The sequence below is a fragment of the Hypanus sabinus genome, chromosome 13 (assembly GCF_030144855.1).
Source record: "Hypanus sabinus isolate sHypSab1 chromosome 13, sHypSab1.hap1, whole genome shotgun sequence".
In the NCBI taxonomy this organism is placed as follows: Eukaryota; Metazoa; Chordata; class Chondrichthyes; order Myliobatiformes; family Dasyatidae; genus Hypanus; species Hypanus sabinus.
This window is the reverse complement of record NC_082718.1, coordinates 104,760,796-104,786,195: the sequence shown is the minus strand read 5'-3', so window position 1 is coordinate 104,786,195 and position 25,400 is coordinate 104,760,796. Positions and strand designations below refer to the sequence as shown.

Here is a 25,400-nt window from a genome sequence, read left to right as displayed (position 1 = left end):
TAAAAAAAAATCAGAGGGATCATTGTGAGCCAACGTATCATTATCTAACACTTTTTCATTTTTTCTATTATGATTATCTCATTTACTTTTAAACTGCTTCACCTTAAGTACATCCATTTCTTGTAGATCCCTCCCCACAACATCCCACCACCACAGTGAAGACTTCTGCTATGTCCTTCTTATTCCTTTCAGCTCCATCGCCAGTCTCTCTTCAGTCCAGTTAGAGACTGCCCTCTCAGTACTGCTCTTTCCCTTCCCAAGTCTTGTACTTAAGAGTGTCTGCAAGTTGTGTTCAAGTTCGCTGACAAACCAGAGCCAGAGAGACTTCCTGCAGATGTGGAAATCTGGAATCATCTCGATTTCCTGAACTCCCACATATCACAGTCCCAAAAGATTCCCTGAGCTGTCAAAATTAGTCTTTCCACTCACTTATTAGTTTATTGATAGCTTATATTAACATTAGATTGTTTGTGAAAGGACAATAAATTTGCTGCTAGCCCTTATAGTTTAACCACTTTCAGAGCTTCTCCACTGTGATTTGCCTTTCACCTACTTAGTCATATATCTGGTGATATCACTCTTTCCAATTAACCACAACTAACTTAACAAATAATAAGGTGCATTTACGACACAAATTTAAAAAGTAAACAGTATAATACTACCGGTGCTTTATAAGTGGTGAGACCTAGGTGGTGGCAGGGAGCTCAGTAGTCTCATGGTTTGGGGAAAGTAGCTTTTTCCCATCATAGTAATCCTTGTCTTAATGCTGTGGTACCGCTTGTCTGATGGTAGGGTGTCAAAAAGATTGTTGGATGGATGGGATGAATCATTGACAATGCTAAGGGCCCTACGGATGCAGTACTTCTGGTAAATATCTTGGATTGGTGAAGAGTGACCCCGATGATCCTTTCAGCAGGTCTCACAATCCTTTGAAGGGTGTTGGGGTTAGATGCCTTGTTATTCTGGTACCAGATGGTGATGCACCTTGTTAGGACACTCAATGATGCTCCTGTAAAAAATGATTAGAATAAGAGGGTGGGGGAAACTAGTTTCCTCAGGAAGTGGAGATGCTGCTCTGCTTTCTTGACTAAAGAGGTGGAGTTGAAGGATCAGGTGAGATTGTTCATCATGTGCACTCCCAGAAACTTGGTGCTCCTAACTGTCTCCACGGGGGAACCATTTATGTGCAGTGAGGATTGGTCAGTCTGTTTTACCAACAATAGTGGTGTAATCTGAGAATTTATATAGATTGTGGCATCATTAGTAGTGATCTTTCAAGAATCACTAGATTCAGGAATGGTTCTGGATGACTGGAAAATTGACAATGTCACTCCACTCTTGAAGAAGGGAAGGAGGCAAAAGAAAGGAAGTTATAGACCAGTTAGTTCGACTTAAGTGGTTGGGAAGATGTTAGGGGCGCATGATAAAATAGGCTGAAGTCAGCGTGGTTTCTCTACGGGGAAACCATGCCTGACAATCTATTGCAATTCCTTGAGGAAATTACAGGCAAGATATGCAAAGGAGATTCATTGGATTGTTGTTTACTTGGATTTTCAGAAAGCGTTTGACAAGGTGCCGCACACGAGACTGGTAAACATGATTTTCAAAAAAAGCCTATGGTATCACAGAAAAGATGTCAACATGGATAGAAGACTAGCAGAGGGCAGAGTGGGAATAAATGGGTTTCTAGTTGACTGCCAGTGATTACTGGTATTCCACAGGGTCAGTGTTCGGAACACTTCTTTTCATGTTATCTGTCAATGATTTGCATGATGGAATTGATGACTTGTGGCCAGGTTTGCAGATGATACAAAAATGGGTGGAGCGGTAGGTATGCTGAGAAAGCAGGGAGTCTGCAGAAGGACTTGGATAGATTAGGAGAATGGTCAAGAAGGTGGCAGATGGAATACAGTGTACAGAATTGTACGGTCATGTGCTTTGGTAGAAGGAATAAAGACATAGACTTTTCTAAATGGGAGCAATAATTTTAGAAATCGGAGGTGCAAAGGGATTTGGGAATCTTCATGCAGGATTCCCTAAAGGTTAGTCAGTGGTAAGGAAGGCAAGTGCAACGTTGATTTCTAGAGCACTAGAACAAAAAAGCAAGGATGTAATGTTGAGGCTTCATAAGGATCGGTCAGATCGCACTTGGAGTATAGTGAGCAGTTTTGGGCTCCTTATTTAAGAAAGCATGTGGTGGCATCGGAGACGGTCCAGAGTAGGTTCACAGAAATAATCCTGGGAATGAAAGGGTGAATGTATAAGGAGCATTTGATGGCTCTGGGCCCATACTGGGTAGAGTTTAGAAGAACTCGGGGGGGGGGGGGCGGGGGGAGAGAATCTCATTGAAACCTGTTGAATATTGAAAGCCCTAAGTAGAGTGGACTTGGATGAAATGCTTCCTATAGTGGGGGGTGCCTAGCACCACTGGGCACAGCCTCAGAGTACGAGGATGTTCCTTAAGAACAGAAATGAGAAGGAATTTCTGTAGTCAGATGGTGGTGAATCTGTGGAATAGATTGCCACAGACAGCTATGGAGGACAAGTTATTTGGTATATTTAAAGTGAAGGCTCATAGGTTCTTGATTATTAAGGCCATCAAAAGTTACAGGGAGAAGGCATTGGAGTTGTATTGAGAAGGATAATAAATTAACCATGACCGAATGATGAACAGACTTGCAGGCTGAATAACCTAATTCTGCTCCTATGTCTTATGATGTTTGAGCTGTGCTTGGCTAAACAGTCATGAGTGTAGAGAGTAGAGCATGCATTCTTGAGATGTGCCCATGTTGATAGCAAGCTGTGTAAGCCACCTATTCACTTGTTTCTCCAAAGTGATACTGCTTTAAATGTCTTCAATGCTCTCCATTCAGCTTCGAGGGCTATGGTCCAGTGTAGGTTAATTGGAGTAGGCTGGTTAAATTGTTCAGCACAGACTGGACAGGCCAAAGGGCCTGTTTCTGTGCTGTACTACTTTTCTAAGACTCTGTGACCTTGTGCTTTTACCTTAACCAACTATTTTCCCTAATCCTGCTCAGTCTGGTAATCTCTGTGTTCGGTGACTCCTGGCCACCAGTCCTTCTGCCACTGTTGATTGCTTACCTCAGTGTCACTTGGTATGCCCTCACTGGTCACTGCTGTATCTCTCTCTGTCACCCTGTGTAGGTAGATGTCCATGATAAAATTCATCATCACTAGCTGAAACTTTGGCTGTCTAGGCAAAAGAGTTACTTGAAGATCAAAACACCAAAAGCAGCATAGTGCTGTTGGCTTAGAGGACAGGAGTGCTCTAGATCATTTGGTCTGCTTCTGAGACATACATATTCACAGCAAAGTACCAGAGAGGTACAACCTGCAGAAAAATTCTTCAAATTCACCCATGGATTCTCCCAAGACAACATCTTCTAGTAAGACAGTGGCGTGCTTGGATGCACTGGCTTCTTTTTTTCTAAATATTTTTTGCAATCACAAGACCCCGCTGTACAATAAGAATTTACAGTACTGCTGACTACGCAATTAGCGAGTTGCTTATTGGCGGAGAAACTGAGGAAGCTGGACTTAATGAGGATTGTGCTGCTGCTGCCGACATCAGAGAGGCTTTGGAGTGGGTGCACGATGGAGGCGTGCATTCTAACAGTAAGTGATTGCCTTGGTTGCTTTCCTTGTGATGGCAGTACCCTGTTGGACATTGGTGGTCTGGAATGCTGCAAGGATGCATCATTGCTTTGTTGATGAATGGTGGGGGCAGAGAGTGGAGCAGCTTCATGGCCTCAGTCGTGCTAAGGACTAGGTCTCAGGCCATGGTGTTCCCTGCCTGCAGCCGCCCAGGAGAGAGGCTTCGGAGTCAGTGCGCTCCACTGGAGTGCGGGAGGCAGTGTGGCTCAGTGTCCATGTGGGAGTCGGTGCTGTCTTCAGGTGGTCACTCACCAGAATGTGTTGTATTCGACTGCAGACTACTGCAATGTTCATGAGCTCAGGGACTTGGACTAATTTTCGGTGTGTGACTATTTTACTGCAGTCTTTTATGTGTCTTGTGCTGAGAATGACTATTGGTACTGTGATTTGCACCTTGGCCCTGGAGTAATGCTGTTTTGTTTCAAAGATTCAAAACGCATTTATTATCAAATTATACAACCTTGAGATTTGAGATTTGTTTACTTCCAGGCAGTCCCAAAGCAAGGAACCCAAGAGAACCCAATTTTTTAAAAAAAGACCAACCCCCACAAAGAAAGAGAAAACAAATACAGTAAAACAAATCATGCAAACAATAGGTGAGGAACAACAACAACGTCATTCCCCTCGAACCAAACTGAGTCCTTAGATCCAAATCCGCAGAGTCGGCCCAAAGCCTCAGTATTCAGTTCATCATATTAGCAGGGCAAATCGCCACAGAGTTTGCAGACACAAAGCACAGCAGCCGGGTGCAGTCTCACAGCTCTCTCCCAGACCATCTGGGCCATCATTTAAATTGACCCAGCCTCAATTAGGACCTGGGCTGTACCCACAATGAAACGTTCCAGGCACAACGAATCATTCGTGATTTCATCGTGACAAAATAATTTCTTTGCTGAAGAAGCCATTCTCGACCTCTCCAAATCAGCTTGGCGCCCAGAGTGAACCAACCTCAGCCAACTCTCGACACTCTGCCTTTCCTGTCTATCCAGACCAGCAATAAGGTTCCTTAGGCTCTATTCATGTATAATTGAATAGCAATTAAAGTAGAACTTGAACATCCCTGACCTATAACTGCCCAAGTTGTGAAAGAATATTCAGGGTGGCACCAAGAGTTCTGGGTGCCTTCACAAACATACCGAATCCTAGAGTATAGAGGAACTCATTATTTCCACAAATACAATTCTGAATGTCCAATTAGGCACCTCCTGCTTCATTCAAGCTCCATAGTAGCCTCCACAGTCAACTCAAAACTTACTGAACTGGCGTGGAAGCTTTTCTACCTTGATTTGCTAGGGACTACCAAAGTATGTGGGAATGGGGAGAGTTTAGTTATCCCTTTAAGCTATGAACCTAGAATATCTCAGAGGATCTAAGAGGATCTTGGGCCCAATACCTTATTATAAAATCCATGGCTCTGTTTCATTAGGAGTTTGACAAGATTTGGTATGTCACCAAAGATTTTTGAAAATTTCTACAGATGTATAGTGGAGTGTATTTTGATTGCTTACATTTCAGTCTGGTATGGAGCCTCCAATGCACAGAATCGCAAGACGTGGCAGGTTTGTAAGCTCAGCCAGTTGCATCATAGGCATGCCCTCCATCAAGGAACATCTTCAAGAGGTGGTGCTTGAAGAAGGTGCATCCATTATTAAAAACCCTCACCACTTGGGACATCCCATCTTCACATTACTACCACTGGGGAGAAGATACAGGAACCTGAAGACCCACACACACAATCACAGTAACATCATCTTGTCCTCTGCCATCAGATTTATTAATTCCTTATCATTTGTCTTTTGCAGTATTTATTCTCTGTAACTTATTGTGATTTTATAGTAATCTATATGTCATGGTGTACTGCTGCTTTTGGGAAAGAAAACCTAATTTTGTAACAAATTGAATGTCCATGATAATAAACCTGATTCTGAGTTGTGAATGCAGAGTACCTGTCATGATTAGCAAGTTTGCTCATGATACTAAATTAAGGGGGATTGGGGGTCTTGTTGACAGTGAAGCAGATTATAATGAATTGCAAAGAGATCTCCAACAATTAGGGAAATAGACCATTATATGGCAAATGTATTTCAACTTAGATAAATGCATTTTGGGTAAAACTTAGACAGTGAGCAACACGGCATTGACAAATATTGTGGAACAGAGGGACTGGGGGTATAAATGCATAGTTTACTAAATGCAGTTACACAACAAGACGGTGGTGAAGAAGGCATTTAGCATGCAGGCCTCATCAGTAAGGGCATCAAGTTTAGGAGCAGGGACATTATGCTGCATTTATAAGTCATTGGTAAGGTCGCACTTGGAGTATTTCATACAGTTTTGATACCTGGTTGTAAGAAAAACATTGTCAAGCTGCAGAAGGTGCAAAGAGATTTATGAAGATGCTGCCTGGACTGGAAGGCCCAAGTTATAGTGAGAGGTAGGCCATGCTCTATTTTTAATTCCTGGAGTGCAGGAAAATGAGGGATATAATCTCAAAGAACTTTTTAAAATCCTGAGGGATATGAATAAGAGGATGGTAGGATGGTCTTGGTTTTCTCTCACCCCAGGTTTAAGAGTCTAATATTGGAGAATACAGATAAGAAGGGAAAGCTTTAAATAAGACACAAGGAGCATCTTCTTTTAGAGAGAGAGAGAGAGCGTAGGGAGTACCTGGAATGAGCTGCCAGAGTAAGTGATCAAGGAAGGCACAGTTGCAATATTAACGAGGCATAGGTACATGGCAGAGAGGGGTTTGGGAGGTTATGGGCTGAACACAGGCAATTGCGACATGCAGGGAGGATGCTATGGTCAGCATGGACTAGATGGGCTGCAGGGCTTGTTTCCATTCTGCATCCTATGGCTCTATAACTGCTCCATGAAATTAAAACTGAACAATGATGCGCTTATATACTTGACTTTATCAACCTCTCTCAATGTTTTTTTTTAACAAAACTGATCAATCTTACATAAAATTTAACTATTGACATAGTATCAGTTTGCATTTGTGGAACAGAATTCCAAATTTCTGCTTGCTACTAGATGTTTCCTAGTTTCAAGACTTAACTCTCATTTATATACTCTAATTCCCCACTTCTGAGTCAGCAAAAATGGTTTCTCCTCAGTAGTTTAAGCACTATGAGGAAAGCTTCAATCAAATTGTGCAACCTACTAAGCTTATTAGAATACAACCCAAATTTGTATAGACTGCCCTTATAAATTAACCCTTGGAGTTTTGATATCATTTTAATAAATTTGCGCTTCAACCCTTCAGGGCTAATACATTCCTCTCAGTAAAGAAAAGCCAAAACAAAATTGAAGATACTGGGAATTTAAATCATCGGACCGAACTGCACTGGAACTGGTCTTTCAGCTCATGATGCTGTGTTAAACTAATTAAACTAGCAATTAAATGCCAACTAAACTAATCCCTTCTGCCTCCTTCCATTCTCCACACATTCACAGGCCTATCTTGAATGCCTCTATTGTATTTGCCTGCACCACCATCCCTGGCAGTGCATTCCAGGCACCCACCTCTCTGTGTGAATATAAAGAGAACTTGCTTCACACATCTCCTTCGAACTTGCTTTCTCTCACCGTAAATGACTTACTTAATGCCTTAGACATTTCCATCCTGGGAAAAAGATAATGTGTCTGATAATTTTATAAACCTCAGTCAGTTCTCCCTTCAGCCTTTGCTTCACTACAGATAACAACCCTAGTTTGTCCAGCCTCTTCTTACAGGACATGCATCCTCTTAAACCTTCACATCCTTTCTATAATGGTGCAAACAGAACTGAATACAATACTCAGATGTGGCTTAACTAGAGCTTTATAAAGCTGCAATATAAATTCTCAACTCTTGAACTCAGCCTTCTTTACTATGCCTTCTTTACTACCCTATCAATCTGTGCAGTCACTTTCCAGGAGCGCCTGACTTGGACCCTAAAGTCCCTCTCTGTTAAAACTATTAAGGTTTTTGCTATTAACAGTGTACTATCCCTTCTCATTACATCTCCCAAAGTGCAACAACTCAAAAATTTGGCTGGATTAAACTCCACCTGCCATGTCTCTGCCCATATATGTAACTAATCTATATCTGTCTGTATCCTTTGGAAATCTACACTATCCACAACTCCACCAGTCTCTGTATTGTTTGTGAATTTAACCTACCTCTCTACATTTTCATGTAGGGCACTTAAGGTCCCAGTATGGATCCCTGCAGAACACCACTCTAGGCACAGACCTCCAGCCAGAGTAGGTCGCATTATCCACTATCCTCTTGTCTTTTTAATGCACAATGCAATGCTGAATCCAAATAGCCATGGATTCCATGTATCTTAATCCTTTGGTTGAGCCTCCCATGAGGGACTGTCAAGCACCTTACTAAAATCCATATAGACAACATCCTCAGCTCTACCTTCATCAATCACCCATGAAAAACTCAATTAAGTTAGTATGACATGACTTGTCCTGCACAAAGCCATGCCAACTCTCCTTAGTTAGGCCATGGAGCCATGGCTTTCCAAATGCTCATGAATCCTAAATTTTCTAATATGAAATTAAAGAAAGAAAGTGCTGGAAGGAAAGGTAGGCAATGTCTTTGAAAAGTGAAACAGTCAATGCTTCAGATCTAGGCCCTTTCATCAGAACTGAGAACTGAGAAAACACGAGGAAATCTGCAGATGCTGGAAATTCAAACAATAACACACACAGAATGCTGGTGGAACACAGCAGGCCAGGCAGCATCTACAGGGAGAAGCTCTGTCGACGTTTCAGGCCGAGACCCTTCGTCAGGACTAACCAAAAGGAAAGATAGTAAGAGATTTGAAAGTAGTGGGGGGAGGGGGTAATGCGAAATGATAGGAGAAGACCGGAGGGGGTGGGATGAAGCTAAGAGCTGGAAAGGTGATTGGCGAAAGTGATACAGAGCTGGAGAAGGGAAAGGATCATGGGATGGGAGGCCTCTGGAGAAAGAAAAGGGGGGGAGCACCAGAGGGAGATGGAGAACAGGCAAACAAACTAAATATATCAGGGATGGGGTAAGAAGGGGAGGAGGGGCATTAACGGAAGTTAGAGAAGTCAATTTTCATGCCATCAGGTTGGAGGCTACCTAGCTGGTATATAAGGTGTTGTTCCTCCAACCTGAGTTTGGATTCATTTTGACAATAGAGGAGGCCATGGATAGACATATCAGAATGGGAATGGGATGTGGAATTAAAATGTGTGGCCACTGGGATATCCTGCTTTTTCTGGCGGACAGAGCGTAGGTGTTCAGCGAAACGGTCTCCCAGTCTGCGTCGGGTCTCACCAATATATAAAAGGCCACACCAGGAGCATCGGACACAGTATACCACACCAGCCAACTCACAGGTGAAGTGTCACCTCACCTGGAAGGACTGCCTGGGGCCCGAATGGTGGTGAGGGAGGAAGTGTAAGGGCAGGTGTAGCACTTGTTCCGTTTACAAGGATTAGTGCCAGGAGGGAGATCGGTGGGAAGGGATGGGGGGGGACGAGTGAACAAGGGACCATCTCGGTGGGGAATGAAGGTATATAGGGACTGGATGTCCATGGTGAAAATAAGACAGTGGGGGCCAGGGAACTTAAAATCATTGAAAAAGTTCAAAGCATGAGAAGTGTCACGAACATAAGTGGGAAGAGATTGAACAAGGGGGGATAGGACAGTGTCAAGGTATGCAGAAATGAGTTCAGCGGGATAGGAGCAAGCTGAGACAATAGGTCTACCTGGACAGGCAGACCACCGAGAAGGTCTCGAAGCTCTTTGCTTTTTTTTGGATTCCAGACCTAACCAATTCCCCTCTACCACCACTCTCCTCCGTCTAGTGGAATTAGTTCTTACTCTCAATAATTTCTCCTTTGGCTCCTCCCAATTCCTCCAAACCAAGGGTGTAGCCATGGGCACACGTATGGGTCCCAGTTATGCCTGCCTTTTTGTTGGCTTTGTGGAACAGTCCATGTTCCAAGTCTATACCGATATCCATCCCCCTCTTTTCCTTCACTACATTGACGATTGCATTGGCGCTGCCTCTTGTACGCATGCTGAGCTCGTTGACTTCATTAACTTTGCCTCCAACTTTCACCCTGCCCTCAAATTTACCTGGTCCATTTCCAACACCTCCCTCTCCTTTCTTGATCTTTCTGTCTCCATCTCTGGAGACGGCCTATCTACTGATATCTACTATAAGCCTACAGACTCTCACAGCTACCTGGACTATTCCTCTTCCCACCCTGTCTCTTGCAAAAAGGCTATCCGCTTCTCACAATTCCTCCGTCTCCGCCACATCTGCTCTCAGGATGAGGCTTTTCATTCCAGGACAAAGGAGATATCTTCCTTTTTTAAACAAAGGGGCTTCCCTTCGTCCACCATCAACTCTGCTCTCAAACGCATCTTTCCCATTTCCCGCACATCTGCCCTCACCCCATCCACCTGCTTCCCCACTCGGGATAGGGTTCCCCTTGTCCTTACCTACCACCCCACCAGCCTCCAGGTCCAACGTATAATTCTCTGTAACTTCAGCCATCTCCAACGGGATCCCACTACCAAACACATTTTTCCCTCTCCCCCCCCCCCCAATTTCTGCTTTTCGCAGGGATCACTCCCGACTCGACTCCCTTGTCCATTCGTGCCCCCCCCCATCCCTTCCCACCGATCTCCCTCCTGGCACTTATCCATGTAAGCAGAACAAGTGCTACACTTGCCCTTACACTTCCTCCCTCACCACCATTCAGGGCCCCAGACAGTCCTTTCAGGTGAGGTGACACTTCACCTGTGAGTCGGCTGGTGTGGTATACTGCGTCCGGTGCTCCCGGTGTGGCCTTTTATACATTGGTGAGACCCGACACATTCTGGGAGACCATTTCGCTGAACACCTACGCTCGGTCTGCCAGAAAAAGCAGGATCTCCCAGTGGCCTCACATTTTAATTCCACATCCCATTCCCATTCTGATATGTCTATCCATGGCCTCCTCTATTGTCAAAATGAATCCAAACTCAGGTTGGAGGAACAACACCTTAATTACCGGCTGGGTAGCCACCAACCTGATGGCACGAACAATGACTTCTCCAACTTCCGTTAATGCCCCTCCTCCACTTCTTATCCCATCCCTGACATATTTAGTTGTTTGCCTGTTCTCCATCTCCCTCTGGTGCTCCCCCCCTCCTTTCTTTCTCCTGAGGCCTCCCATCCCATGATCCTTTCCCTTCTCCAGCTCTGTATCACTTTCGACAATCACCTTTCCAGCTCTTAGCTTCATCCCACCCCCTCCAGTCTTCTCCTATCATTTCGCATTTCCCCCTCCCCCCCACTACTTTCAAATCTCTTACTTTCTTTCCTTTCGGTTAGTCCTGACGAAGGGTCTCGGCCCGAAACGTCGACAGCGCTTCTCCCTATAGATGCTGCCTGGCCTGCTGTGTTCCACCAGCATTTTGTGTGTGTTGTTGTGAGAACTGAGAAAAGTGTTTTTATACCACTCAGTTCTTCATCAGTACTTTGTTGGCCAAAAAGAATGACAATCTTCAAATCAATGAATTCAAATGAATCAAGGACAGTAGAAGCAGTCTTTGTTCTTGCCGTGTGCTTGGGGGATGGAAGCTGCCATTTTGTGAAGATAATCGATTCTCCATTTTGTGAGCTTGACATGCTGGACTTGATTAGTGTTTTAAAGAAGACACAAAGACTTCAGGTAATCTGCTGGACTGGAGGTCATTTCCAAATAAGGAGTTGTTTGTGAGGTTGTGGTGAACTACATATTCTTGTCTGGACAGGTTCCCCCCCACCCCTCCGCTGACTGCTCCTGTGGCTCCTCCCACGGACCCTGGTATAAAGGCGATTGAGGCCTGAGCCCGGCCTCATTCTCCAGGATGTAGTATGGTGGTCAACTACTGCTTGTTCTTTCTTCCAGCCAATAAAAGCCTATATCTTGCCTCACGTCTCCAAGAGTTATTGATGGTGCATCAATTTTATTGGCTGCAAGTTTTAAAACATGGAAAGCATTTTACATCCGGAAACATGTGAGGAGCAATAAATACTCCCCGCTGTTCAAGGGGGTTCACCTTCTACATGCGAACCCCAGTATGCTTACATGGTCTTACCTGATGGGCGGGAGGACACGGTCTCCGTCCGCGACCTGGCGCCCACAGGAGCAGCAGACCACTACCCCGAACACTCCAAGGTAACTATGAACCCTGTACCCGAGGTGACACTGCGCACACTGAGCCCTACACAGACTCCTCACGACACTCCTATACCGGGTGTCTCACATGCACATATACCAGGCACCTCGCACACGCATGAGGGATCACTGACGCCTAGTGGGCTGACACGTCCAGTTAGGCCAGAACCAGCACAACCTCTGTCTCCGGTGCAATCACCACCGGCACCTGTGCAATCACAGCCGGTGCTACGTAGATCGCAGCGACAGATTCGACCACCTGATAGACTTAACCTGTAAATATACTTGTAAGAAACTTCGGCCTGTGGCTCCTCCCACTGACCTTGGCTCCTCCCATGGACCCCGGTATAAAGGCGATTGGGGACACCGCCCCGGCCTCAGTCTCCAGGATGCCGTGTGGTGGTCAATTGCTGCTTGTTCTTTCATCCAGCCAATAAAAGCCTATATCTTGCCTCACGTCTCCAAGAGTTATTGATGGTGCATCAGAGGTGTTCTTTGGCTGGCTATAACATGCAGACTTGTGAATACCTGAGGTGATTCGAGCTCATTGCTGACTGAGAACAAAGAGCCATGAGTCAGCAGCTGTCCCTTGTGTGGACAATAGATGGATGCTGCTTTGGACCTGAGCCAATGACCAGGTGTTAAAGGCCAATGACATGGGAATGCGACATTTGAATTGATAAGCAATGGATATAAAAGTGGATGTTTTGTGTGTGCCAGTGGCAGTAACTTAAAAGAATAACCTTCACAGACACAAGCGAGAAGAACCCTGCGTGAAGCACATGGAGAGTGAGTCGGGACCACGAGGAACAAAGAGCAAGGCCAGTGTAAATTCCTCCGCCCAGGTAATACCTTTGCTATTCTTTGACTATCGGGGTACTTGGCAGGTCTGCGCACAAGGTACTTAGTGTATGAATTCATGTATTTGTTAGTTTGAAAAATAAAGGAAATTGTCAGTAAATACAGATCTTTCTGTGCCTCACTCAGAATCGTTGGAAGAGGTAGAAGTGGTCTCTCTCTCTCTCTCTCTCTCTCTCTCTCTCTCTCTCTCTCTCTCTCTCTCTCTCTCTCTCTCTCTCTCTCTCTCTCTCTCTCTCTCTCTCTCTCTCTCTTCCCCCCCCCTCCCAGTAATAATCATCATTCCACTTTTCAATTATTACTGTACACTGTTCCTGATACTTTATTGAAATGTATACCTGGATCCCCAATTCTCATCGGATTCCATTGGTTTGAAAGTATTTTGTTCCTCTCATATCTGCTTTATTAAAATCCATTTTTTTTTTGCCTCTTAACCAAGTAAAATTGATTTGTGGTGTAATGTTTTCACCTTACAAAAAGAGCTGCGGACCTAAAAATGAATCATTTTGCTCACTGCTCAGATGATATCTAACAATCTGGGTGTCTGTAGTGCTGTGATCCACTGTCTCACAGTTCCAGAGATCCAAGTTTTAATCTTGACCTTGTGTGCTGTCTGTGTGGAGTTTGCATCTCCTCACTGTGACTGCATGAGTTTTCTCTGGGTGGTCTGCTTTCCCCCCCACATCCAAACGACGTGAGGACTGTTAGGTTAAATGGCTTCTAAGTTACCCCTAGTATGTAGGTGAGTGGTAGAAGTTTGATGGTAATGTGGATAGGATTTAGAACATAGAACAGTGCAGCCCTTCTGCCCACAAAGTTGTGGCAACCTTTCAACCTACTCTAAGGTCAATCTACCACATCCCTCCCTCATAACTGGCCATTTTTTTATTCATCCATATACTTAACTATGAATCTTTTAAATGTCCCTAATGTATCTGCCTCTACCACTGCCCATGGCAGGGCATTCCTCACATCCACCACTTCGTATAAAATAAATTCCATCTCTATCACCTCCCTAATCTTTCTTCCCAATCACCTTAAAATTATGCCTGTTTGTATTAGCCATTTAATAAAACGTGATTAATATATGATTGGAGTAAATCTTATATAATGTTACATTAATATGGGATTAGTCAATGGTCAGTTCAAACAGTGGGTCAAGGGTCCTGGATCTGTCCTATACCTGCCATTAATTTCATAAGCTTGAACCTTAGATAACAGATCTCTGATTTTAAAAAATCCATATACTGTAGTCATTTCCATCGTGATTATTTTCCCATCTGACTCGGGTACTTTGTTATTCTAGTCTGAGTTTCCTCGGGTTAATTTCTTTTTGGGAAAAACATGACGGTTAAAATTTTGATGTTGACAGAATTGAACTGTTGCTGTACGCTGCCTAGCGATAGGCATCCTTATGTATCGTAACATTTGACTGTGTAAGTGGGGGGGGGGGGGGGAGTAAATAGGATTGTAAATATCACGTGAGAGGATACAATGCGCTGCAAGCCAAGGCTCGCGTTTTGCATGCGCATTAATTACAATATTTCACCGTCATAAATTTGAGGCCGATGCGTTACTGTCGTCATTCTGAAACAAGAATAAATGTACTGTTATTTTTCGCGGTTAATTTAGTAAAGAATGATTGCTTGCATGGCGTTTTGAGTTTTATTTTAGAAACCCCCCCGGGGACGAGAGCAATATCATCAAACTAAATTTGGAAAAGTGACGTTTGAATTGTGATCCTGCAGAGCTCTGCCCTCGCACTACTTCATTGGACCAGACAGGGCTGCAAGCATTTCGGAGACGGCGCACATGAGCGAAGCCAAATACGTTACAAGAAGCACAGTGATTCATCGGAAACACCAACAGCATCCAGTTACAGCAAGGCGTGGTGAATTCAGAAATTGCTGCTCTCCCACCTTTCAAAATAATTTATGCTTTTCCATTGCCTATTCGCAGAAAGAAAGTAATGTTCAATGGGCAGTGATCTACCAGCAAGGACCAAGCTGCTGAAATGGACAGGACTTCTGGCAAGAGGTACAGACCATCCCGCGTTTAGTTTCCACCCTGAACAACGCCGGCGAGCGTTAGAGGACACGGGGGGGGAATTAACCCGAAGATGGAGTTACCATGACAACTACTGATGTTTTCCCGGAGTTCCCTCCACCAATATCTGATAAAGCAACCAGAGAGACCCTAAAGAAGAGGCAGATGCTACACACGTTCGCTGCGGTCGTCGTGCTTTTGGCCACGGGAACTACCATAACCAGCCTCAACAAATGCATCTTCGCCGTGTATAATTTTCGTTACCCACTCTTGTTGTCGGCTCTTCACATGCTCACGGCGATTGTTATAGACTATGTTTTGATCCGAATGGGATTCGTAAATCTGAAAATTAAAGAAATCAGCCTTCTTCCTACTGCTGCTAAAGTCAAGGTGTTTCTACTGAGTCTTACGTTCTGTGCCACCATTGCTTTTGGGAACATGGGATTAAATTGCGTGCAGGTCTCCTTTGCTCAAGTGATCTCCACTACCACCCCTCTCTTTACCATTGCTATCTCAAAGCTCTTCTTGGGAAAGCAACATCACATTCTTAAGTACACTGCCATGATGCCCATCTGTCTTGGAGCTTCATTCAGTCTACTTGGCGAGGTACAATTTGATCACAAAGGATGCTTCTACATTTTTGCTGCCACCATGCTGAGAGGAGTAAAATCCATCCAACAAAGTGAGTTGGGTTTCTCAATGATTTTATTAGTAATGCTATAATTAAGCTGGGTAAGGTGGGCGGGTGCTTGTTGTTATGACAGACGAGTGTTGATTTAAGTCCGTTGCCCTGAGAAGAATGTTGAAATAAGGTGATGTAGGCCAATGAGTACTGAATGGTGGCACCAGAAAATAATTTAGCTTTAAATTAGTAACAACAAATAAACAGAGTGGGGTTTAGACGAGAGCATGAAGCACATCTGTCAATCCAATTGTGACACAGTGATTGCAGAACAATAGAGTTACGTGAGTCACAGGAATGAGGTGTCAGCATAAGAAAAGTTACCTGTAATACAAACAGAAAATGCTAGAAATATTCAATTAAGCAACATCAGTTGGGAGAGAAATGGGTTAAAGTTATGACAACATATTTATTTCTGTCCCCACACATGCCCCTTGACCTGCTAATTCTCCAGTATTTACTATTTTCAAATTCTAGCATCTTTTTTTTTTTGCTTTTTGATTTTTGGTGATATATTAGTCACAAGAGATCCTGTAAATTCTGAAAATCCAGAGCAACACACACAAAATGCTGGTGGAACCATTATCATTGAAGGAGAGGAATAAACAATTAATATTTTGGGACAAGATCCTTCATCTATTTGTTTCTCTACTGCCCTATCTGGCAAATTATTGACATTCTTGTTGCTGTTGGTTGAAGGTTAGGGTTGCTGTATATTGTTAAATACCAGTTTAGACCCACAACTTCCAACTCCAGTATTTTTCCATATTATAATCATTGAAATTTACTCTGAGTTGATATGAACACAGCTGCTATTCAGGTGAACAAAGGAGCAGTATCAGCAATTCAGAGATTATGTCCAAATACCTATGTGGTAATTGGAAATTTTAAATTTAGTTTTAAACAAACAACAACAATGTAAGTGACCACTTGAACATTTTTGTGTAATAAACCTAAGTGATTCAACAATAGCCTTCATGAAACTTGACATTTTTATTCAATTTGATTCAAATACAACACCATCATGAGATTGGCTATTAACACTCCTGGAGTAACCCTGAAATTAATTTTGGAGACTTAGTGGAGGAAAACTGCTAATGAGCATAAAACTTCTAAAAATTAATTTTAAAGGAAATTTATCCAAACCTCGGTATTAAGTGGCATGGGAGTTCTGGATCTCCTGAAATTTATCTCTGACATATTCAAAGAATCTCCTACAGGAAAAAAACATTGCATCGCAGAAAATACATTGAATATGAGGGTTAAATGAAAGGCATATTTGCTTTCTAATTGACATGATGTTGTCTCATGATGATGGACTTGTGCGTGTACTCAGAGAGTTTTTGACGAGTGTGTCATGCAATGAAAATAACCAAGGGTCTGGGGAGCCTTGATCATGGCAGGCAAGGCCTGTTGTCAGCTTTGGGCCCAGGGCCCTTAAGATTCTGATCTCCATTTAACTTGTGTACATGAATGCCAGTGCTGAAAGATATAAATAAAGTCCCTGGTAACTTTGTGATGAAGGCTCCTGAAATGTGCTCATAAGAGCTGAAATCATTAATTCTGCCCTTGTATTTGCTGCTTAATATCTATTAAATGTACTATAATGTGGCATTACAATAATGACAGGATATGAATATGGCAATGTTGACTTATTTTCCCCTGTTTCTCTCAAAATTACTAACAGATTCTGAAAAAGCTATCTGCAGAGGTTGGCTTTCTTCTGTAACCCCTTAACGAGCTGATGGTTCTTCACCTGCATGTCAGTTGTTTGATTATTGTTAAAGAGACTCGGTTCCTGTTCTAACCCAATACCTGAATGTTGCAATATGATAGAAGGGATCATTGGATTAAAATCAAAAGCAAGAATTATTCAGTTTAGAGATGTTTTATAATATTTAAATTACATGCTGAAGCTGTACGACTATTAAGTCATTACTTCAGAGTAATATTGTCATACCAGTAAATGCAATCTAATATACTTAAGAGAATGAAAAATCAAACAGTTATCATCCTTTGGTCCAGCAAATATGTCATTCGGAAGAAAAGTCCACCTAAGATCAGATTTTAATTATAAAATTTTCTACTACTTTGTCTTTTATATCCATTGTATGAACATACTTGTGACATTCGAGGAATGTAGTCTGTATTGGAGGAATAAAACACAGATTTATCATAAAATTGTTAGGCAATTTAAGGTATTAACAGAGCTGTAGTGGAACGTGTATCAAACTTCACATTCCTTGGTGTCCACATTTCTGATGATCTCACCTGGTCCCTGAACTCCTCCATCCTGATCAAAAAGGCACAAGGGCGCCTTTATTTCCTGCGGCGCATCAAGAAAGCTCACCTCTGTCCCAGGTTACTGACGGACTTTTACCGCTGTACCATTGAGAGCATACTCACCAACTGCATCTCAGTGTGGTACTGCAATTGTCCTGTATTGGGCTGCGAAGCACTCTTGTGGGTGGTGAAAACTGCCTAGCGGATTATTGGCACCCAATTGCCCACCATTGAGAACATCTACCATAAACACTGCCTGGGCAGGGCAAAAAGCATTATCAAGGATTCAGCTCACCCTAACTATGGACTTTTTACTCCCATCCAGTAGGCGCTGCAGGAGCCTCCGCTCCCGCATCAGCAGGCTCAGAAAGAGCTTCTTCCCTGAGGCTGTGACCCTGCTGAACCTCACATTACAGCACTAAACAGTATTGCATCCATATTGTACTGTCTCAGTACTTTTATATTTGTATGCTGTAGCACTTTTTATTCGCAGTTATTTTGTAAATAACTCTATTCTTTTGCACTTCTGGTTAGATGCTAATTGCAGTTCATTGGCTTTGTATCTACATTTGGCACAATGACAATAAAGTTGAATCTAATCTATTCTAGATTTATTGTATAAAGAAACAAAGAGAGCATCTTATAGTATTCTGCTAAGTTCAACTTATAAAACTTAAACTTTCTCCATCATTGGTTCTCTACTTTGACAAAAATAAACTGTAAGAGACATTAGTTTTTCACTCTACAGGAGCTGCTGTTGGTGCTGTCAGGAAGGGTTGCAGGAAAATCATCCTTTTGCTGAGGGATAAGTAAAGTGGGACAGGAATTATTAAAGACAACGACTTGAGTGACCTTTGAGCATGTAAGATATACAAAGTTATAGAAATGGAATAGGAACTCATTCTAACTTAATCTGAGATCATTTTAGGTGAGTATGTTGCTGGGGAGAATTGAAATTAGAGAATGACATTTGTGTAATTTGACTTGAATACAAAATATAAAGAAAAATAGAAAATTACAGGATGAAGAAAACTAACGGACAAACTGAATGGTTGCTTTGTAGTTATGGGCGCCAGAGGTTCATGTAGTCTGATTTTATAAATAGTGAGATTTTTTTCTTTACCGTAAACTTTAATCTGATATAGAGCCACATACTTTTATAACACATCTTGCTGAACTACACTGGAGGGTACCAGAGTTCTTGACTCCATTCAGATAAAGAGTACATATGTTATTTATCTACAGCTGTTAATAATTCCATAGAAACTTTTACCAGTGTGAAATATTAATGACTTAAAATAATTCCATTGTTAATCTCATTAACTATGAGACATAGGAGCAGAATTGGGCCATATTGCCCTTCGAGTCTGATCCGCCACTCAATCATGGCTGATTTCTTTTTTCCTCATTCCCTATTCTCCTGCGTTCTCCCCATTACCTTTGACATCCTTACTAATCAAGAACCTAACACAGTCAGCTTTAAATATACCCAATGAGTTGGCCTCGAGGGTTACCTGTGGCAGTGAATTCCACAGGTTCACACCCTCTGACTAAAGAAATTACTACTTGTTGCACTTTTAAATGGATATTCTTTTATTCTGAGGCTGTGCCCTCTGCTCCTAGACTCTCCCATTATTGGAAATAATCCTCTCCTCTGTCCAGACCTTTCGATATTTGGTGGTTTCAGTAAGATACCCCCCCTTGTCTTTCTAAATTCCAGCGCGTATAGGCTAGAACCATCAAATGCTCCTCTTACATTAACTGGGATTATTCTCATAAGCCTTCTCTGAACCCTCTGCAATGCCAGCACACCCTTCCTCAGATAAGCGGTTCAAAACTACTCACAATACTCCAAATATGGTCTGACCAATGGCTTATAAATCTTCAGCATTGCATTCTTCCTTATGGTCCTCTCAAAATGAATGCTAACAGTGCTCTTGCCTTCCTTACTGCTGACTCAACCTCCGATTTAACCTTTAGGGAATCCTGCGCTAGTACTTACAGTCCCTTTGCACCTCCAATATCAGAATTTTGGCCCCATTTAGAAAATAGTCAATGCCTTTATTCTTTCTACTGAAGTTCATGAGCATACACTTCCCTACATTGTATCCATCAGCCATTGTATCCATTCTCCCAACCCGTCCAAGTTCCTATGAAGATACCCTGCTTCCTCAAAATCACTTGCCCCTTTACTTACCGTTGTATTATCTGTAAATTTGGGCACAAAGCCATTAATTAATGTCATCCAGATTATTAACTTATAACATGTAAAGTAGTGAACCAAACACGGGCCCCTGCAAAACACCAACAGTCAAAGGCAGCCAACTGGAAAAGGCCCCCTTTATTCCCACTCTTTGCTTTCTGCCAGTCAGCCAATCCTGGTACCTTTCCTGTAATACCATGGGCTCCTATCTTGTTTAGCAACCTCATGTGCAGCACTCTGTCAAAGGCCTTTTGAAAATTCAAGTAAATTATATCTTTTAACTCTCCCTGTTACTTCCTCAAATAATTCCAACAGACCTGTCAGCAAGATCTTCCCTGACTTCAGCCTCTTTTATCATGTGTTTCCAAGCACACTAATACCTCACCATAAAAAAGAATTCTAAAATCTTACCAACCACTGAAGTCAGGCTAACCTGCCTATGATTTTGTCTTTTGCACCCCTCTTTTCTTAGAGTGTAATGACATTTGCAATTTTCCGTTCTTGACTAGTGATTCTTGACAGCTTAATACTAATGCCACTACAATCCCCTCAACTTCCTCTTTCAGAACCCTGGGGCATAGTCCATCTGACTTTTTTACCTTCAGAACTTTCAGCTTTCTGAACACTCTCTCCTTAATAGAAGTGACTACACTCACTGCTACCCGCTGACTCTTGAATTTCTGGCATGTCACTAGTATATTCCACAGTGAAAACTGATGCAAAATACTTAGTTGGCGCACCATTTCTTAGTTCCCCATTACAACATCTCCAGTGCCATCTTTCAGTAGTCCAATGTCCAATCTTGCTTCCCTTTTACTCTTTATATATCTGAAAAACTTTTGATATCCTCTTTTATATTATTTGCTAGGTTACCTGCATATTTCATCTTTTCTTCCCTTATTGCTTTTTAGTTGCCTTCTATTGCTTTTAAAAGCATCCTAATCCTTTTGTTTCCTGGAATGTTGTATATCCTCTCTTCTGCTGCCTTTGATTTCCCTTGTCAACCGCAGTTGCCTCATCGTTTCTTTACAATGCTTCTTTCTTCTTAGGAACAAATAACCCTGTGTCGCCTGAATTATCCTGAGTCACCCTGTTATCCTTATTCATTGGTCAGAGGATAAAAGGAATACTTTAATAGAAATAGGGTTAATTGGACTTAATTTAGTTGCAGTAAAAGTAAGGTATGGTTTCAACAATAATCTTGAGGTTACTATTCCTGACATTTGGATCCATTGAACTGATATAATTGCTATTAAGCAACACTTGGCATTCAATAAAAATTTTACATTAAATGAATGTCACTTTCATTTATCTCCCTTCAAAGCAAGGAAGTTTGAGCGACTTTGTATAACATGTATCTCATTATCAGTATTATCAGCTTATCGCACATGTAATTGCTTTATAGTACAAACACAACAGTTTCTGGAAACTGGAAGTTTTAAGTTTAAGAATTGAAAGCAAGTTTATTGTCAAAGTACATCTATGTTACCATACATTACCCTGAGATTCATTTTCTTGCATTCACAGTAGAACAAAGAAATTCAATAGAATCAATGAAAAATTACATGCAAAGATTGACAAACCAATGTGCAAAAGAAGACAAATTGTGCCAACCCAAAAAAAAATAATAAATAAATGATACTAAGTGCAAATTGTCCAAAAACTTGGAGCAATCTACAATTCACAGTTTATTTCTTTCCCACTACAGATTGGTGAATTATTTATATGCTGGTGGTAGCATGCACATTATTCTTGCCATTATTTTCCCAACAAATTCTGGATTGTGGTAAAATATATAGCAAAACGTAATTATCTTCTAAAAGATGGAGAGTAACATATTGGAAATGTTAAAAAAGTACAGTAATATGCCTAGTTCTGACGAAGGGTCTCGGCCTGAAACATCGACAGTGCTTCTCCTTATAGATGCTGCCTGGCCTGTTGTGTTCCACCAGCATTTTGTGTGTGTTGTTTGAATTTCCAGCATCTGCAGATTTCCTCATATTTGCTCAGTAATATTGCATCTGATTTTGAAATACTGTGACCACTGCTATATCAGTCCATTTCTCCTCAGAACAGAATGTTGATAGTTAACACCGTGAAGATCTGGGTGCACATACAGAGTCTGCAGTGACTACTTGGTTATATATTTCTTTCTTGACCCGTTTAACATGTGTTAGACCCTGGGCTTCTGCAGTTTTACCAGCCTTGCATAGACTTTTATTCTGTGTTATCTGAAGGTCACTTTCCCCAAGGCAATACTGAAACTGATGCAGAGATTTGATATGGAGCAGATATATTTAGAGCACACTCATTTGCACATTTTTTAAAACAAATCACTTTTTATTTTCATAAGTGCGGATGATCACCTGAGAGCAATGTCATTTATTTTAAAAATTATTACATGGTTGCCACTAATACCTTGGAGAGATTGCCAGTGAATTGAACTTAGCATCTTTGATTGAAAGAGATTATCCAGAGATCATTCTTCATCAGGCATAAAGCAACATTTAGGTAAAGTAGTAATCTAAACTTCCATTGTAAATAATTGCTGTTGCAGTGTAACAGTTATCTTTCAGACCAATAGCCTTCCATAATTTCTCCATTTCCTCAGACTAATGAAGAACAGGGAGAGTAGCTGTTATAAATTGAGCCCCAAATTCAGTTGGTAACAGTTAACCAACATAACCTCAGCCTATTTCCAAAACATTCTTTCCAAAGGCTGCTTTTTAAATTGTTGAGTCAGTTTCATCACTGGTGAATATTATTCAGGATGATTCACAGTTTGGAGACACAGTATTTTTTTTAAAAAGAGTTTTGTATAAAATTATATTGTTGGTGGTTTGGGCAGGATCCCAGCCTCTATATAACTGCACAATGCAGTGTTATGTTTATAGTATTGAATAAAATATTTCATAGTTGTGCTGCAAAGTTAGGTGTGTTGAGTATAGAGATAGTGACTTTTCCATGTACGTTTTATATAGTTTGAGGAAACATGCGGCTGAGTAACATCTAATATGTTGCATTGGTTACTATGGAAATATTACTTAATAAAAAACCACTGTTGGATTTAAGTTGTTTAAATTGGAATCTTTTCATCTTTTGGAATCACACTTTTGAAACTGTTCAAATGCATTTGAAATGAGATTGAAAGTTGGTTTAATAGTAGAGTTCTGAAAATGCTACAAAAGTTAGTTTTAAATAACACTTATAACCGTCTTTTTTTGCTGGTTCCTCTGTTTCTTTCATTCTGCCTGTATTTATTTCTAACTCCTAATTCTATTCCACACCTTAGTTTTGCCCATGCCTCTATATGTAGTATTCTAATGTTTTCATGTAATATTCTTTTTGTTTTCAATCATTTATTCAACACAAAGCCTAATATTACAGTACTCATTGCCATCTTTCTTTTTAAGGTATTCTGCTTCAGGAAGAAAAGATCAACTCCATCATTCTGCTCTACTTGATGTCCATACCAAGCTTCTGTATTCTTATTTCAGCTGCGTTTCTGCTGGAAAGCGGCACTGTATGGGAGCCGTCCATTAAGTATGACAACAGACTTTGGATTTTTATTCTTCTTAGCTGCCTGGGTTCTGTACTGTACAACTTGGCAAGCTTCTGTGTCACCACACTTACCTCTGCTGTCACTCTGCATGTTGTGGGAAATCTCAACATGGTTGGAAACCTCGTCATTTCACAGGTCCTCTTTGGCAGCGAGATGACTGTGTTAAGCTACGCTGGTATCGGGCTTACACTAACGGGAGCACTGATGTATCAGAACTCGGACTTAATAGCGGACTATTTAAATTCAAGAAGCAAGCATCAAGAGCAAGAGCGTTTAAAAACTGACTGAAAGAAAGCCTTGTATATAGGCAAGGAAAAATACATTCATAATTCAATAGGATTAAATTGTGCCAAACTGCAGGCAGACAAAATGCTAAAGATATTAAAGTAAAGCACATTGCCTTATTTAAGAATGGTTTACTCAATATTTTGTTCTCTTTAATGGTATGATAAGTCTGTGACTGGAATTGTATTTATTTCATCTTATAGGTTCCAGAAAAGGTTATTAAATAGCTCAGTTTTTATTGTAAAGATTTTTCATGTTATTGGGAAAAACTAACAATATTATATTGCACATTGCACACCCATTTTAAATTGCTCTTCTGCTTCTTTCCAGCTTTAAGCTGTTAGAATTTCTGATCAGCAGGATCACAGTGCCCTATTTCATATCCAATAAAAACATCATTTTACAGCTGCTGGCTTTGGATAAGAATGAAGCCATAGCAGGATAGTTGTTAACAGCAGACCAGTGAGTCTTGATACACTTTACCAAGCCAACCTGCCATAGTTGTGAGGTGTGCCATCAGAAATTGCACGCAGAAATTCTCTAAGGACATCACTTCAGAACAGAGATAAGGATGAATTTCTTTAGCCAGAGGATGGTGAATTCATCACCACAGACGACTGTGGAGGCCAAGTCATTGGGTATATTTCAAGTGGAGGTTCATAACTTCTTGATTATTAAGGGTGTCATAAGTTACGGGGCGAAGTCAAGAGAATGGAGATGAGAAGTAATGAATCAGCCATGACTAAATGGAAGAGCAGACTCAATGGACCAAATGGCCTAATTCTGCTCCTATGTTGTATGGAATCTTCAGCAGCACTTCTCAGACTTCCACTCTTTACCCTATTAAACACAAAGACTGCTCTAAGTACATCTTTACATCTGTGTCTTGCACCATCATGACTTGAGAATAAGTGGTCAAAACCCCTTAAAGTAGTGGTGCAGCAGGTAGTGCTGCTGCCTCATGGCTCTTTTGGCCAAGATTAGCTCTTGACCACCAGCGTGGTCTGTGTGATGTTTGCATCTTCTCCCTGTGACTGTGTAGTTTCCTCCAGATGCTCCAGTTTCCTCCCAATCCTGAAGATGTGCAGCCTGCTGGGCTGATGGCATGACAATCAATGGGGACACCTGAGCATGTGAGAGAGAATGGTAGCAGAGAAATAAGTGTGGAATGGGATTGTTTTAGAAACTGACATACATTCAAAGGGACAAATGGCCTCCTATCGTATAAGGAATTTGAACTCCATTCAGGGAGTTATTTTAAAACATGGGCTGCAGAAATTGAAGAAGCCACATCTCCATTAACTACATGAGTGTAAGTAGGAATAGAGAATAAACAATCCCTTGAATCCCTAATGTATTAAATAGAGTCAAGTCCTAATACCAAGTGGGAAAACAAGATCAAACCTTAAAGTCTTGTTCTATGTAATCTGTTCAGAGTATGTAATGACTCAGAAGTGGAGTACAACTACAGAATCCCAGCTGATATCATTGAAGAGCTTAATAAAACTGGATAGATGAGAATTCATCAGAGTGAACTTGCAATCTAGCACTGACATTTTGTTCTGCTATTTCACTAAAACAAGTACTTACTGTACTTACATGGATATGTTGTATTGTTA

The 25,400-nt window shown here is 41.6% G+C and overlaps 1 protein-coding gene across 2 annotated transcripts in view; it reads left to right on the top strand.

Annotated features, from left to right (window-relative positions):
- Positions 1-25,400, top strand: part of slc35e4 (solute carrier family 35 member E4) — a 29,478-nt gene extending 4,078 nt beyond the window's left edge. For both annotated transcript variants that reach the window (XM_059988325.1, XM_059988324.1), the window contains 3 exons: positions 12,614-12,707; positions 14,469-15,448; positions 23,348-25,400. In XM_059988325.1, coding sequence (XP_059844308.1) covers positions 14,851-15,448; positions 23,348-23,784 — 1,035 coding nt within the window. In that variant the 5' untranslated portion in view covers positions 12,614-12,707; positions 14,469-14,850 and the 3' untranslated portion in view covers positions 23,785-25,400. The remainder of the gene's footprint in view (positions 1-12,613; positions 12,708-14,468; positions 15,449-23,347) is intronic.